This window comes from Rhinatrema bivittatum, chromosome 3 (genome assembly GCF_901001135.1).
Source record: "Rhinatrema bivittatum chromosome 3, aRhiBiv1.1, whole genome shotgun sequence".
NCBI lineage: Eukaryota > Metazoa > Chordata > Amphibia > Gymnophiona > Rhinatrematidae > Rhinatrema > Rhinatrema bivittatum.
The window spans coordinates 465,849,312-465,867,143 of NC_042617.1; the positions used below are offsets into that span (position 1 = coordinate 465,849,312).

A 17,832-nucleotide genomic window follows, 5' to 3' on the forward strand; every position below is an offset into this window, starting at 1 on the left:
CCAGGAGAATGGGCGCTATCAGAGGCATTTCAGCAGATTCTGCATCACTGGGGTCTTCCATTTCTAGGCCTGCTGGCAACTTCTTGCAGTGAGAAAGTTCCGCAATTCTTCAGTCGCAGACAAGATCCAAAGTCATTGGGGATAGATGCCTTGGTGCAGGAGCAGCCAGAAGCAAGTTGCTGTTCGCCTTTCCTCCATGACCCATGTTGGGCACATTAGTCTGAAGGATCGAGCACCACAGAAGGATGGTGCTCTTGGTTGCTCCAGATTGGCCCAGGAGACCATGGTGTGCAGAGCTGTGGTGGCTCCTGGTGGAATTGCCCCTTCGACTTCCGGCGCACAGGGATCTGTTGCGACAAAGATCTGACTCGATTTTGTCTTATGGTATGTCCTTTGAAAGGGCTCGCTTGCTGAAGCGTGGATACTCTGTGGCAGTAATTTCCACCTTGCTAAGAGCTAGAAAGTTCTCCACTTTCTTGACCTATGTGCGGGTTTGGTGAGTGTTTGAGGCTTGGTGAGAAGATCATGGTACTTTTTCCTTGTTCAGTCAAGATTTCACTCATTTTGGAATTTTTGCTGGATGGCTTCAACAAAGGCTTGGCTCTCAATTACTTAAAGGTACAAGTAGCAGCTCTCGCCTGTTTAAGGGGTTAGGTAAATGGTGGGTCCTTGTCGGCTCATCCTGATGTGGCCTGATTCCTGAAAGGAGTGAAACATCTTTGTGCTCCCATGCAGTTTCTGGTACCCTTATGAAGTCTTAATTTAGTGTGGGAGCGGGCCCTACGCTTAGGCTGATGTGTAACCTGTCCTTGTGATTACTGACCTTGAAAACGGTATGTCTTGTGGCAATTTGTTCTGCAGATAGAGTTTCCAAGCTGCAGACCTTGTCTTGCCGGGAGCCATTCCTCCGGGTGACTCCAGGGACGGTACATCTGCATACTGTTTCTTTTTTTTTTTTTTTTTTTTTTACTGAAGGTGGTCACTGACTTTTACTTGAATCAGTCCATCTCCCTGCCGTCTCTGGACAGAGAGAGGAATATCGTCTATTGCGACCGTTGGATGTCAAGAGACATATTGCCAAGTATCTGGAGGTTACTAAGCCTTTACGGAAAAAAGATCACCTGTTTGTCCTTCACGGCAGTACTAGGCGGTGCGATCCAGCCTCGCAGTCTACAATAGCTCGCTGGATTAAGGAGGTTGTCACGGCTGCATATGTTGATGCTGAGAAGCCGTTACCTAGTCAGGTCAAGGCTCATTCCACTAAGCCTGAGGCAGTGTTATGGGCGGAAGTGAATTTGTTGTCTCCCGTCAACATTTGCCGAACTGTAATGTAGTCCTCTTAACACACTTTTTCTAGGTATTATCGTCTGGATGTGCAAGCCCAGGAGGGCGCAGCCTTTGCACATGCTTTTGACTGCCTTATTTGGGAGTAGCTTGGGTATATCTCACTTGTTCTGAATTCATCTGACTTGAAGTTAAGAAATGAGAAATTACTGCTTTATCTGATAATTTCCTTTTCTTTAGGACAGTCAGATAAGCCCAGCTTCCCTCCCTTGGCTGCTGAAGGATTGTATTATGGTCCTCCTGCATGGCTCTTGTTACATGGATTACTGGTAAGTGTTAGTCCAGTCCCTAGACTAGTGTTAATACATTCTTGTCTGAGCTCAGTGTTGCGTGTTGGCTGAGTATTGAAATGGTTACCTGTTTTTAATCAAGTTTTGCTAGTCTGTCCACAGTTGCTTTTGAGAAGAATACTGGCAGGCTGATGTCACTGCAGGGGTGTTTATAATGTGATGTCAGTTTGCTCCGCCTCCATCTGCTAGTAGAAGTGCATAACTGACTTGTTCTGGATTCATCTGACTGTCCTAAAGAAAAGGAAACTATCAAGTAGTAATTTCTCAATTGCATACATAAAGTTAAGAATCCTTTGCTCTCTTTCTGACACCTTTGACAAGCCATACATTCACTGGGGAGAAAATGATTCTCCATTGACAAGCAGGGCTAATTATCCATGGCATGTGGGTGACATCATCCGATAGCACAGAATGGATCCTTCTCTTTTAGCTCATAGAGCTTTTGTTCTACTGAGCATGTGCGGGAATTGTGTGAGTGCTGTCTCATGAGCCCCTCAGTCTTTTTTCATCTGAGCTGCAGCATGGACATGTACCCTATTTCTGTTTTACTTTGTTACATTCTTAAATATGTCTTGAATTTTTTTCAAACTCTGTTTCCTTTTCATCCAATCAGACCTGTTCAGACAAGTGGGTTATGCTCCGCAAATGGAGACAGATCAACAAGCTTGCTGATGTTGTGCCCTATATGCATCTGTGCTGACACCAGCCTGACAGTATTTTCTGTCTCCAGCAGATGGTACGCAAGCATCCTGTGCTGTGGACCACAACCTAGTAGATTAAAAAGGAAATATTTTGTATAGGTCCCTGAGGTGACAGCATTCTCTCCCTCCCTTAGCTAAACAGGGTCCTTGGACCTGATCTAATCTGATCTAATAAAAAATGAAAAGAAGGACTTGACTCCTGAGGAGAGAGCCTGAGCTCCTTCCCACAGTGCAGCAATCCAGGACCAAAGGGGGACTTCCAGGAGGATCAGGATTGTTTCCTGATGTTTCCCCTGTTCTTTTGCGTGCCTTCCCCTTTAACTGCTGGAACTGTTCTTAAAGTGCAGCAATAGAGTTTTTACAAAAAAAAAAAGAGGGCACTTTGCTCAGCTGCTGGAGTTTACCGCAGTGGTGAGAAGCACAATGGTTGCAGCTTCGAGTCTTCTCTGGAATCTGGTGTGAGTGAGTCGCCTGAAATTTCAGCATTTTGAGAACGCGTGCACAGAGCAGGGAAGTGAAGATGGTGTCGGGAGCTGTGTGCTAGAGGAAGACTGTACTGTGCTCGGCTTCTAGGCTTCAGAAGGAGGCAGGTTGGGATCACAACTCTGCTGCAAATGTTCCAAAGCAAAGGGGAGAGATTTGTGGCAACAAGTTTATTGCAGAAGGGGGATCCATGGGCAGGACAGCTGACTAGCAGAGTGCTCTTGTGGGATCCCAGGCAGCAGGAGAGTCAGCGGCAGCTATGTTGTTGCAGCGGGGTAGTGAGGGGGATTTCGGATCCCCCTCCCTTAGTCCAGAAAATGGAGCGCCTGAGCCTACAACTGCTTCAGGTGCTGTTTAGCAGGTGTCGTCCACATTAGAAATTGCCTCTTTACCCATGCCTACAATTTTAACAGAATTTTTTTAGGGGCCTTCAGGCCTTTTATGTGGGGTAGGTGCTCTCCAAGGATCTGTTCCGGCTCCACAAGTGCCCTCGGGTTCCTCTGGTTTCCAGAATGAGAAGAGAGTTAGAGACAAGGAGGGAAGGCATTTTGAGGGCAATTAATTTTTCCTTTTAGAGGATTCTCTGGATGATTTTAATGAGACTCCACAGAATATTAGTGATAGGGGATTGACGGCATGGATGTTGAGCAATCTGATTGCCTCTCTATCCCTGCCCAAAAAAGTGGAAGAAGAATTAGTATCTGCCAGGAAACCCTTAACCAAATGGGCTTACAACTTTAAATGGAAATGTAATTCATCCTAGTGTCAACAGAACTCCCTGAACCTGTTTACTTGTGAAACATGGGAGCTGCTTCAGTACTTATTCTCTCTTTCTGCTTTGGGTCTCAGTACCTCTTCAGACAAGGTGCATCTCAGTGCCATAGTGACGTACCATATTCAAATGGAGGGAAAATCAATTTCCACTTATCCTTTAGTGTCCGAGTTTATGAAAGGCTTGTGGCATACAAAACCACCAGTGCCATGGGATCGTAACATGGTGCTGGTGCACCTTTTGAACTGGTGAAGTCTGAAGTTTCTCACATGGAAAGTATGTTCCTTATTACAATCACATCGGCTAGGAGAGTCTGAACTTCAGGCATTGGTGCATTACTCTCCATATATGCAGTTCTTCCACAATAGGATAGTATTCTGACCTCACCCCAAGTTTCTTCCAAAAGTAATGTCAGCTTTTTATATAAAACAAAGCTTGTATTGCCCACGTTCTTTCTAAGGCTGCATGCACATGAAAGGGAGAAAGCCCTTCATTGATTGGACTGTAAGAAAGTTTTGCACTACTACTGAAAAATAACGCAACCACATCAGCAGGCCTTACAACTGATCATCTCTTATGATCCTAACTGTCTGAGCATTGCAGTTGCCATGCGCCTTCTGTCCTACTGGATAGCAGCATGTAGCACGCATTGTTATGCTCTCACTAGTCTCCAGATTACAGGCTCTATTAAGGCTCATCAAGTGAGAGCCATGACTGCATCATTAACTCATCTTCAAGCCATATCAAAGATACCAACAAAACTGCAACTTGGTCGTAAGTGCATAACTTCACGTCACATTACTGTCTGGACAATCTATCAAGAAGTGACATAAATTTGGACAAGCGGTTTTGTATAGCCTGTTCACCAATCTATTCTCCATGGCGGGGTCTAGGTTGCTTATTCAGTAAATGCTCCACTGCAACCCTTAGCTTGGGACTCCCCACATGTCATGGCTAATTCAGCCCTGCTTGTCAACAGAGAAGCGAGCTTGCTTGCCGTAATCAGTGTTCTCTGTAGTCAGCAGGATGAATTAGCCATGCTTAATACCCACCTCCCTGGAGAGTTGACTAGTAGCTCTAAAATCAACTGAGGGGGCTCATGAGACAATGTCTCATGAGAATTAAAAGCACATGCTTAGTAAAGCAAAAGTTCTGTTTGGCACTATCCGACGATGTCACCCACGTGTTATGGCTAATTCATCCTGTTGTCTACAGTGAAAATCGCTTACAGTAAGCAGACTTGCTTTACAAGCTGCTGAAGGATCTTCGTGATATACAAATCAATAGGGGTATATTGATCATCTCTATGAAAGCAATTTTCAAAACATGCATTTTGATGCATAGTCTGAGGGTACTTTTGCCCACGGGCTCTGCATCATGTATCAAAGGGAAAGCACATTACCTTTTGAAAATTACCCAGGGATAAAGTACTTGCAGAGATTGGCACCTACCTTTTTCTTTGGATACTTTTTCCCTCAAAAACAACATGCTTAGTTTTCAAAATGCAAAACTAGGTGTGGTGGTCCATTCCCTGCCCTAATCCTGCCTCGGGAGCTCCTCCGCTCAATGTGGCTAAAAGTATGAGCCTTGTGGCTCGACGCATTATGTTTACCCACATACAGGATGGGCAATTTTCAAATAGCCCTTTTGCCAGGGGTAAATAGCTGTTTACACAGGTAAATGGCTTTTGATAATTGCCTTCTGTATGTAACAAGCAAACTGCATCCAAGAAGTGGTAAGCTTCAGAAGAGAATCTTAAAATTAATTTGCCTACCAATGAATGGCTGCAGTTCCAGGAGCCACATGTATTCAGCACAGAATTTACTGATATAGCTGTTTGTATTCTTACCTGGAATACTGGAATGTTAGGATAGTTTTTTATTTTTTTTATGTTTTAACCTTAATGTACTTTTATGTTGTATTGTTATTATTTTTCCTCTGAGAAGGGAGTTCCAGGAGTTGGAAAAGAACAAGCTTTAAAACTAATAGAGACACTGAAAGGGCAGAGCTTGCTGGAAAGGTATGCAATAAATCCTGTTTGCTTTCCTGAAATGATGATCTCTCTTGCATTGTTTTCTGAAAGTAGTTGACTTGTTACTAGTAATCAGATTTGCTTTAAGCATCACAAATTGTGTGTCTGGTTTATAGTTATTTAGCTTTATAGAGTCTGTGGGCAGCAAGGAATCCTGAGGCTAGACTGATCAGATATAAAATGGTGCTGCCACACACTGCTAAAGACCTATCAAGATCACAAAAATAAAAAATGAAATTAAAATATACACACTGCAGAATAGGATGTTGTGGAAGGCAGTTTTTCTCAGTGTCTAAAATTCAAAAGGCTTTAACTTTTGTGTAATCTTGGCCTGGTTTTCCTTCCTCTGTATCTAAGTGTTCAGCCAGTTAGAACCTGCCCCAGCCCTACACACTGACATTTATGATGCAGGAGGTGAGACAAGAATTTCTGAAATTAGGAAACTATACTTTCACAGTCGCCAAGGTATTTCCCCAAATTAGACCCCACCCTCCTCCCTCGGTAACTAAGCCATTGCAGTGACAACCCTTGGTAGGGGGATCCTATGGGAAGGTGGTACATCTCTCCTGTTGGCTTAGCCAATTTTGTGATCTATCTATACCACCTTCTTCAAAATTAGATCCCAAGCAGTTTATGAAAATTCAAAAATAAAACAAAAATCAAGTCATCAATAAATGCAAATACCAATAATCATAAAAGTACGCAATGAGTGGAATTTCTCTACACTCCATCCCCAGTGGCTCTGATTGCTGACTCCATGGCATTACTAGCACCAAGCAACTACAGCATCATTGCACACCAATTCCCCAAGAGTGGGAGCAACACTGCTTAGAAGTTGCTAAAGCTGTCCATGGAGGAGCAAACAGAATGTTGGGAATTATTAGAAAAGGAATGGTGAATAAAACGGAAAATGTCATAATGCCTCTGTATCACTCCATGGTGAGACCGCACCTTGAATACTGTGTACAATTCTGGTCGCCGCATCTCAAAAAAGATATAATTGCGATGGAGAAGGTACAGAGAGAGGCTACCAAAATGATAAGGGGAATGGAACAGCTCCCCTGTGAGGAAAGACTAAAGAGGTTAGGACTTTTCAGCTTGGAGAAGAGACGGCTGAGGGGGATATGATAGAGGTGTTTAAAATCATGAGAGGTCTAGAACGGGTAGATGTGAATCGGTTATTTACTCTTTCGGATAGTAGAAAGACTAGGGGGCACTCCATGAAGTTAGCATGGGGCACATTTAAAACTAATTGGAGAAAGTTCTTTTTTACTCAACGCACAATTAAACTCTGGAATTTGTTGCCAGAGGATGTGGTTAGTGCAGTTAGTATAGCTGTGTTTAAAAAAGGATTGGATAAGTTCTTGGAGGAGAAGTCCATTACCTGCTATTAAGTTCACTTAGAGAATAGCCACTGCCATTAGCAATGGTAACATGGAATAGACTTAGTTTTTGGGTACTTGCCAGGTTCTTATGGCCTGGATTGGCCACTGTTGGAAACAGGATGCTGGGCTTGATGGACCCTTGGTCTGACCCAGTATGGCATTTTCTTATGTTCTTATTGGAGATCAAGCAAAAACCTTTTCAGTGACAATGCTTGAAATTCAACATGGGACATGAGCCAGCAAGTGCTCACAGGCCCTGCAATGGGCCTGTACCCACCTCCCACACAGACTTCGCATTACCAAGAAAACCTATGCAAGAGGTAGGGCATTTCACAGATAACACATTGACTTTCTCCTGTTATTATAGAGGCTGCCACTTTTCTACTGGTGAGAGTTACTCTTGTTTCCACCACTCCTCTGATGCTGGCCCCACATAGAGGGGCATGGGTGATGTCTTCTGGATCCTGCTACTGCAGATCGCAGGCTGATCAGGCTCAGTAGTGTTTTTGGAGCAATGGTATTGGTCCAGGAAAGTAGATGAAGCAGTGTTAGCACGGCGCCCCTAGGCACATGCCTAATCTGCCCAGTGGCAAATGCAGCTCTGCTCATCAATTGTAAATGTGCAGCTTGAAACAGTTTGTTTTTATTTTTACATTTCCTGTTTTACCCATGGCAGGATGACCACCATTAGTGGACTTGGAAAAACATGGTCTTCCTCTTCCCCCCCCCCCCCCCCCCCAAAATTAAAATTAAAAAAAATTCTTGGGCTCTGGCAGAGGACCTAGGTTTTATTCTTGTGATAAGAATCTGCTCCCTGGTCCACTGGGACCTGGGATGCTGCGGAGTTGGAGTCCACAGCCTCTTTAGGAATGACACCTCAGTAATGGCTCTTGTGTGGCACTAATGGACTGGATTCTGGGCCCAAATTCCATGTTCAGAGGTAGGCACAATTTAGTGGATAAGAATTACAGTAATATAGAATAGTAGCAAAATCCCTGGGTAGTTGCACATCAAGGTTTATAGTGCTATAACCCAACATAAGCTGAATACGACTATGACCCATAATTTTTGTCTTATGCTGCCTATTGATTTAAACTAGGCTTTTCATATTTTATCTTTCAGGTTTTGTAAATGGGAAAAGCAGTTTAAAGATGGTGAAACTCAAGCTGTGGTTATTAAGAAAATGACTCACTGTTCCATATGTTGCCATCCAGGTAATAAGAAAGCATCATCCTTTATTCTGTTAGTTTTGTATTCCTCTTTATCCAGGCAAACCAGTCCACACCAGTGGGTTGTGCACTCCAATCAGCAGATGGAGATGAAGAACAACGAATCACTGATGTCACCCTCATATAGCTCAGCTCAGGTACCAGCCAGCCAGTATTTCTCCGCCTCCAGCAGATGGTGGACATGCATCCTTGTGGATTGTGGCCTGCCAGGATTGATCAGACCATTTTGACCTCCTGTGGTGATAGCATTAGCTCCCTCCCTCAGTTGAGAGTCTGGAAAAATTCAGGACAGGAGCTGTGGCCCTAGCCCTCCTCCTAACAGGGGAAGTGCTCCGGTAGGGTAAGAGACCTTGGACTCAATCCTGTCTGATCCTTCTCTCTACCCTCTGCTTTCTGCTTCCTACCATTCTTGCTGCTGCAGGCTGGTTCAATCTTTGTCAGTGTGGCTGACTGAGAGAGTTAAAAAAAACCCCCAAAAAAAAACCCACAGCGCTGAGATCGGGTGCCAAGCACTGCTCACAGGACTGATCAGGAACGAGAGAGGCAGCTGTGATCACAGCCGCGTCAGGCCACACGGTCGTAAAGTGCTGCAGGGCTATTTTTGGAGCTAGCCGGGAGGTGAACATTGCAGTGCAGGGAACACCGGCAGGCGCCATTTTGAGTGTTTGCAGGAGCTGCTGAGACACGCAATTGGAGGCGTTTGCTCAGCTCTACTGGGGGCAAAGAAGCCAGGCAAGGATGGCACCTCTGGATTTGGAATTCTTCTCCTAATGAAGGTTTGGGGTCCATCCTCCAGTTTCGGAGATAGACAGATGCCCGTCTCAGTTTTATCGGAGGTGGACACGCATCACTTCCGACCAGTGGGTTTTTGAAGTGGTGAGCTATGGATACACCTTGGAACTTATCCATCCTCTTTCAAACAGTTTTACTTTGTGGGTCCCAAGAAAGAGGGCTCCTTTTGACCTATTCTAGATCTCAAAGGGGGTCAATGGTTACCCATTTTTGGATGGAAACGTTAAGATCAGTGATCATGGTGGTGCAGAAGGGAGACTTTATCACTCCTCTGGATCTCTCAGAGGCTTACCTGTATATTCTGATTCGCAAGCAGCATCAGCGCATTTCCTAGCATGTAGACAGATGGACTCCGGGCCAGTGGGTTATGCATCTCTATCAGCAGATGGAGATGGAGCAAACTGACTTTACGGTATATATACTCCTGCAGTAACATCAGCCTTTCAGTATTCTCCATCTCCAGCAGATGGTGGATGTGCATCTCCCTACTAGGAATTGCTTCAGATTTTAGAAGGAAAATTTTATAAAGAAAAAGCCCCATTCCTGAACATAACCAGATTAGTTCAAACAAGTGGGTTTTATTCATCCCTACCAGCAGATGGAGGTAGAGAACAAAACTTTGGGCACTGCTACATATACGAGAGTGCCACCTACAGTCCCTCAGTATTTCTCTACCTCCAGCAGATGGTAGAAGTGCTAACCCTGCAGTCCTGACTGACTGGATATTTTGAGGAAAATTGCTCCCCGAGGTGGCAGGCTCCTGAAGATGGGTCATCTCTCAGGTTGAGCCAGGCGAATGGGGGTTGGATGCCCCTGACCAGCTTCAGCCCGCAACCCCAGGACCACTGACAGCCAGTGGTCTGGTTTCCTCACTGGGGCTGAAGCCCCTCCGCCAGCCCAGGAACAGGGAAGTACCCTTAACTTTTTTTTTTTTGAGGGATTGCTTTCCTGTGTGTGTGGGCCTTTAAGGCAGTGTTTAAAAAAAAAAAAAAAAAAAGGCAGCTGCCTGCTTTGCGACAGCAGAAGCTAGCGGGCAGACTGAGCTGTCCGGCAGACAGTTACCCCCGCGGGATCGTCAGGAGCAGGCCTGATAGTAAGTGGGTGGATCGGGGGATACTTCGGAGGAGGGTAGTCCAGGTCGGGCCAGTTTTCCTTCGGTGGGTGTTTGCTGCCCTGCCGATTGAGCCACGTGGTTTTTCAGCCGCGGCAGCAACCTTCTCTGTGCGCTGGCGGGAATTTCTTGCGGCAGTGCGCCCTCTCTTGCGTTGTCAGCTGCCGCTTGGTGCGCCCCTCCTCCTTGTGATCCAGGCCACATGGCAGCGCGGTCGGCAAGGAAATTGCCTGTTGGTTTTACTTTTGTATTTTATTTTTTGGTTTATGAATTGCCATGACGGACAAGCAGCTCAGGGAGACCTGCAGGGCCTGTGGGAGCCCGCCAGTCTGCCTGAATGACCTCCTCCTCTGCACAGAGTATGCTGGAGGAGGGGAGGGGGGTCAGAGAGACAATCGAAGCCGCGGAGGCATCCGTGGCAGTGGTGCTTGGGACACAGGAGGGAGAGTGACTATGGCCGGGATAGATGGGTTTCTCCCCGGGGTTCCAGGGTGTCCCCGTCACTCCTGTCTCCCATGGTTCAACCGAGAGCAAAAGGCCTGGAAGTCTTGGGCCCTAGCAGCCCCAAGCGCCCTTCGGGGGCCTCGGGAGTTTTCTCCCGAATTTGTACTTTTGCTGCATGAGGCCTTCCTGGCTAGGCAGTCAGGTAAGTGCAGTGTCACAGAAAGCCCGGCGGACTCAGCGAAGCAGGGGAAAGTTCCCCCTAAAGGTTCCGCGGGATCATGAATCCTGCCCCCGAGGGACGACTAGCACGCTTGGAATTGGACTCGGAAGACTCAGATGAGTCTAAGGAGCAAGATGAGGTTTCCTCGGAGGCCAATCGGGATGGAGACCCGATTGGGGGTCCCACTCTGGCCTCTCTGGATCTGCTAGAGGCATATTTACACATTCCCATTTGCAAGGATCAGCAAAAGTTCCTTCGCTTTATGGCCCTGGGAATGCATTATCAAATAGAAGTGGAAACAATGCTAAAAAAAACTAAACCCAGCCCCGCATGCACAAGACACAATTCCAACCGCAGACTTAAAAAAAATAGCCAACATAATCTCTCCTATTCTAACAAAGATCATTAACTTATCACTAAAAGAAGGAAACATGCCAGACTCACTAAAAGGAGCAATAGTAAAACCAATTCTAAAGAAAAAAAAACAGCGACCACCTAATCCTGAGCAATTACAGACCAGTATCAAACCTGCCCCTAATTGCAAAAAAACCATAAAAAACAACTAGCAGAACACTTAGAGAGCAATAATATATTATACCCAACATGGCTTCCGCAAAAATTACAGCACGGAAACACTACTACTTGCACTAACGGACCACATCATGAGAGGATTTGACAACGGTAAACAATACATCTTAGTAATGCTTGACCTACCAGCAGCATTCGACACAGTAAACCATAACATATTGATAAACAGATTAGAAGAAATAGGACTAAGTAAAATAACAAGTGGTTCAAATCTTACCTAAATAAAAGATACTTCCAAGTACAAATCAAAGAAGTTATGTCAGAGAAAATAAACCTTCTAACAGGAGTTCCACAGGGATCTGCCCTTATCTGCCACACTGCTCAACATATATATGCTGCCTTTATGTCACTACTGGCAGGCCTCGGAATCTCACATTATATCTATGCAGATGACAATCAATTAATACTCCCAATCGATGACACAATTGAAAAGAACATTAAACTTAGCCATCATGTACCTAGATATAATAAAACAACTTCTAAACCAAATGGAGCTAGTGATCAACATAGAGAAAACCGAATTTTTACATCTAGAACGAAAAAACTTAACGATCATTCAGAACCCAATTACACTAAAAAACAACCAAAAAATACAACTAGCAGAGAAAGTAAAAAACCTGGGAGTGATAATCGATCCAGAATTAAGTATGAAACAACATGTATCTCTAAAAGTAAGAGAAGGATATGCCAAACTTTTGACTCTGAGAAGACTAAAACCACTACTAACGCACAACAACTTCCGCTCAGTATTACAAGCCTTAATCTTTGCCAGTACTGACTACTGCAACACCCTACTACTGGGCCTATCATACACCACAATAAGACCACTACAGATACTCCAAAACACAGCGGCAAGAATTTTAACCGGAAAAAGTAAAAAAGACCAGATCACAGAAACCTTAATAGAACTACACTGGTTACCCGTTGAACAAAGAATACAATTCAAGACTTTATACACCATACACAAATTAAAACATGACGAAAAAGCAGAGTGGCTGAACACAGCCCTCCGCGTACATACCCCCCACAGAAACCCCACAGCAAACAAAGCACTACTAACTATTCCCTCAGTAAAGACAGCCAGACTAACCCAGGTAAGGGATAGGGGCCTATCCCTAGCAGGACCCACAATATGGAACAATATGCCATTAGAAATCAGACTACAAAGTAACATCAAAACCTTCAAAAAAAAGTTCTAAAACATGGCTATTTAAGCAAGCATACCACAAAGAGAACGGAGAGCAGAAAACAGGGAAATTTTGGTTGCAGTCAGTCTAGCTCCCACTCACACACCTTGTTTCTTTAAGTGTGTGCTTCTCATTACTTTATCCTAAACTATTCCTTTTTTTAAACAACAAAGAACCAAAATAAAGTAGTACAATATCTTATAGCCGAGTAAAAGGTAACTGAACATAACTTATAACACTCACCAAACTAAAATTTTTTTATGAAACTTTGTTACAGTAAATTAATGGCACCTGTTTAAGAGTTTAGAATTCCAGATACTGTATTCAACATAGTTTTTGGGCCCTATTGTAAACCGTTGTGATGGCATCCGCTTAACGACGGTATAGAAAAGACTTTAAATAAATAAATAAATAAAATAAATTTTGCGCTCTGCCGTTCAGTCTCGCAACTGCCCCCATACATTCACCAAGGTCATGGTGGTTGTGGCGGTGTCTCTCCGGAGACAGGGCCTTCTCATTCATCCCTACCTGGACGATTGGCTCATCAGGGCGAAGTCGAGGGAATGTTGTCTGGAAGCGATCTACAAGGTTACCGCTCTCTTGGAATCCCTCGAATGGGTAATCAATCAGGCTAAGAGCAACTTAGTTCTTTCTCAAACATTGGAGTTTCTGGGAGCTCGGTTCGACACTACTGTCGGGAAGGTTTTTCTCCCGATGGACCGAATGCACAAGCTGATGGGGCAAGTTAGTCGCTTGTTGGCTCTTTCACTACCCAAGGCCTGGGACTACCTTCAAGATCTCGGCTCAATGGCATCTTCTCTGGAGATGGTTCCCTGGGCTTTTGCTCATATTAAACCATTGCAATGAGCATTACTTTCTTGATGGGATCCCAAGTCAGAGAATTTGCAATTCCCGCTGCCACTCGCCGATCACGCCAGGTCGAGTCTTGGGTGGTGGCTTTTCCCACACAGCCTGCCTCGAGGGGTGGATTTGGAAGTCCCGAACTGGATAGTGGTGACCACAGATGCCAGTCTCTCAGGCTGGGGAGCTGTTTGCCAGTATCTTTCAGTGCAGGGCAGCTGGTCCCCGGAGGAGTCCGGATGGTCGATCAATCGCCTGGAAACCAGGGCGGTTTGCTTGGCCATGCAACCCTTTCTTCCCAAGTTATGCCATCAGGCGGTTCGCGTCTTATCCGTCAATGCAACGACGGTGGCCTACATCAACAGTCAAGGAGGCACCAGAAGTCAAGCTGTAGCCGACGAGGCGGAGCTGCTCATGGCTTGGGCAGATTAAAATCTGGCGATAATTGTGGCATCGCACATTGCCGGGAAGGACAACATACAAGCAGACTTTCTAAGTCACAGGCACAAAGATCCAGGAGAGTGGGAGCTCTCTGACCAAGCAATGGATCTTATTTCTTCCCGGTGGGGGTCTCCCCACATGGACTTGATGGCAACGCGAGACAATACCAAGACTCCTTGCTTCTTCAGTCGCAGAAGAGATCACGGCACAGAAGGGGTCGATGCGCTAGTACTACCCTGGCCAATGTCAGTTCTCCTTTACGTGTTTCCTCCTTGGCCTCTGGTGGGCAAGGTGCTTCGCAGGATAGAGGTCCACCCGGGGACGGTAATCCTGGTGGCTCCCGAATGGCCCTGACGCCCGTGGTTCGCAAACTTAATCAATCTGGCTGTGACAGGCCTCTACGACTCGGCCATTTTCCACATCTTCTTCATCAAGGGCATTTATATTTTGGCCAGGCAGATCGCTTTTGTCTAGTAGCCTGGCTTTTGAAAGGAGGAGATTAAGGAAGAAAGGATACTCTGAGGAAGTTATCACTACACTGCTGCAAGCCAGAAAAACATCTACCTCTCTCTTGTATATTAGGGTGTGTAGAATTTTTGAGATGTGGTGTCGTGAGCGAGATATTCTTCCCAGACAAGCTACTATTGCTCAGATATTAGCCTTTTTGCAAAATGGCTTAGCCAAGGGCTTGTCTTTTAACTCCCTCCGGGTACAGGTGGCGGCCCTAGGCACTCTGGTAGCTCGGTGGCGTCACATCCAGATGTGGTGCGTTTCCTCAGAGGAGTAAGGCATTTGAAGCCCCCTGTCCGTCCGTATGTCCATCGTGGAGTCTTAATTTGGTTCTTCGCGTATTGTGTGATCCGCCATTTGAACCCCTTAAAACGGTGACGTTGAAGGATCTTACCTTGAAAACGGTGTTTTTGGTGGCTATATGCTCAGCTCGTAGAATTTCGGAGTTACAGGCTATCTCTTGTAGGGAACCTTTTTTGAGGATCTCTGATTCAGGGGTGTCTCTTCGAACTGTTACATCTTTTTTACCCAAAGTGGTCTCCTCTTTTCATTTAAGTCAATCAGCTGAGCTTCTGGCCTTTCCTAATTTGTCGAACGATGTACAACATGCATGAGAGCTTTGTCGGTTAGATGTTCGGCAATCCTTATTATATTACTTGGAAGTCACAAACTCTTTCAGACTCTCAGATCATAAGGCGTCTAAAATGACGATTGCATGTTGGTTGAGAGAAGCCATTTCCTCTGCATACATTTGTAAAGGCAGAACTGTTCCTGAGGGCCTGAAGGTCCATTCTATTCGCTCTCAAGCAGCGTCATAGGCCGAATGCCAGTTGGTATCGCCTCAGGAGATTTGCAGAGCTGCTACTTGGAAGACGCTCCACACATTTGCTCGCCACTACCGGTTGGACGTTCAGGCTCCTGGGGATTTTGTCAGTGGCGTATTGCGCGTGGGACTTGCACAGTCCCACCCAGTTTAGGGAAGCTTTGGTACATCCCATGGTCTGGACTGATCCGGGTATGTACAGGGAAAAGAAAATTGGTTCTTACCTGATAATTTTCATTCCTGTGGTACCACGGATCAGTCCAGACACCCGCCCAAGGAATAGGAGGGGGGTAACATGGAGATCTGTATTTCAAAAGTCCGCACGTGCATATTCAGGTTATGTTATTGCAGCATACTAATTTATACATTCTTGCAGTTCTGTTCTTGCTTGATTCATTGCTGGTAGTATTCTGCTTGGATATTCTATATACTGAAGGGATGCAGGAGGCACACCAGGTTAAGTGAGGGTGCCTTTCAAGTTTTTCTCTGTCTCCACCTGCTGGAAGGGAGGCATAACCCATGGTCTGGACTGATCCGTGGTACTACAGGAACAAAAATGATTAGGTAAGAACCAATTTTCTTTTATGTTTAAACATTATATCTGAGACAAATTAGGTCAGCCATGTACACACTTGTACACACCAGTGTACAAGTTCAGAAATCTCTGCCTTGATCACAAAAACCTTGGTTCTGCAGAACTGCTGAGCCACTTAAGTGGATAAACATCTGAACTTGTTTGGCTCACAGCATTTTCATGTTAAGGATTCAAATAATAAACTAAGGCCCCAACAAGGATATTTAGCTGTTGCTTGTGGCGAGTTTACTCTTATGCAGGATTTTTGTTACACCTCCCAAATTTTAGTGAACAAAGACCTAAGTGCCTAGGAGTATCTTGTTCGACGTCAATAAGACTGTTTAACTGTATACTTGGTTGCATGCACTACTGATTGTTTATTCAAACAGGCATGTCCAATCAGGTGGAATTCACCAGTTGAGAATAAATTAATAAAACCTTGCCTCTGCAGTTTTGAAGAAGTACCCTACCCGCTTGTTCATTCTCTGTCTCCTCTCTGCCTGTAGGTTCTGCCAAAGACCATGAGAGAAATGGCTGTAAACTGTGCGGGAGTGCTCACTTCTGTGAACCCCATGACTATAATTACCAGTGCCCCTGTGAGTGGCATCACATGGAACGCGAGAAACAAGTCAACGCTGTTGAAAACAGTATTAAAAAGTCTGAGTTCTTCTCCCAAAAGCTATTTCAAAGCAGCATGTTCTGAAATTAGTTAAAATGCTGCCACCAGGGTTTGAGTTTCTCTAACTGTGTTTTCTTCTCTTTTGGTTTGCAGAAAGGCTAGAGCCTGTGAAGGTTTTCCTTTCCATGAGGTACTGCAGCATGCAAGTTCAGTTCCAATTTTACCTCTGCTAATTTGATTTTTTTTTTTTTTTTTTTTTTTTAATGTTTTGCTATGCACAGTATGAGGACAGTTTTGTCAAAGACATTTAACTGGTGGGTAGATTGATCTGCCTGAAAAGTTTTCCCCTCAGTTGGTAAAAGTACACACGAGCTTCCACTTCTGGTCACAGTGAGAAAAGGTGTTCCCATTGGTGTATTTCGGTTGCAGGAGTAATTAAGGTCATATACATTTTCATTCTGAAATACGCACATGCTATATAGCCCCTGCTTGACCACCTGCATAAATGATTGGTGTAAATAGACACAGGTGCTTTAAGTTCATGCGCATTGCAAGTAACATTTTTATGCCTTTTGAAAACTGCCTACAGTGCTGACAGTGTCTGTGTGCATTGACAACACCGCAGGCTGTTCCGATTTGGCTCTTTGAGTATAATTTAAACCTGATGAACAGGAAAGCCAGACTGAGGCAAAGGCCTGGTTTCCAACTGAGTCCCGAGGAAAAGACCAAGTGCAGGATGCATAGAACATATTATAAGTAAAATAATCCATCATATCCTGTGCATAAATTACTGTTCAAAGTATTGACAATTATGTTTAGCTTGCAAATAAATTCAGATACTTTGAATAAAGAGAGAACTTTTCCATTGGCCAGGATAGAAAGATAACTTTTTACTTAATGCAGATTTTTTCCCAGGACAAGTTAATGCAGTCAATAAATGAAGAAAAACAGTAAACTCTGGGAAGAAAGAAAGAGAGTGAAAATGGGAGTAATGGAGCTAGAGTAATTTTTGTATTTAAGCTCAAATCTCAGTGCTTCTCTGCCTGCCTCCTTTAATTGAGCCAGCCATTTATCTTGGATAACAGTAGTGTTGGGATTTGAATGCATTAAAAACAAATATCCAGATCTTATTGTACGGTATCCTCACAGCTTTATAATTTGAGATAGGAGTTATGCAGTATCCATGTATACCATGGTCAGTTACTGGGAATAATAGCTGCTGTGCTGTTATTTCTTGAGACTTCATCTAAAGAGGCTTTTGATTTGCATATTACTCCATGTTTAATGTTAGACATTTTTCTCAGCAATTTAGAGAGCTGCTAATCAACGTTTTGCCACCTGGATTGACCAGGCTCTAGATATATAAATGGTGTAACTAATGCAAGATATGACCCATCTTCCGTTCTGATGCCATCCATGTGTTTCT

At 44.6% G+C, this 17,832-nt stretch overlaps 1 protein-coding gene across 3 annotated transcripts in view; it reads left to right on the forward strand.

Annotated features, from left to right (window-relative positions):
* The window catches only part of GEN1 (GEN1 Holliday junction 5' flap endonuclease), a 129,585-nt gene that overhangs the window by 30,659 nt on the left and 81,094 nt on the right, over positions 1 to 17,832 (forward strand). For all 3 annotated transcript variants that reach the window (XM_029595952.1, XM_029595954.1, XM_029595953.1), the window contains 4 exons: positions 5,537 to 5,610; positions 8,130 to 8,221; positions 16,294 to 16,444; positions 16,560 to 16,596. In XM_029595952.1, the coding sequence (XP_029451812.1) occupies positions 5,537 to 5,610; positions 8,130 to 8,221; positions 16,294 to 16,444; positions 16,560 to 16,596 (354 nt within the window). The remainder of the gene's footprint in view (positions 1 to 5,536; positions 5,611 to 8,129; positions 8,222 to 16,293; positions 16,445 to 16,559; positions 16,597 to 17,832) is intronic.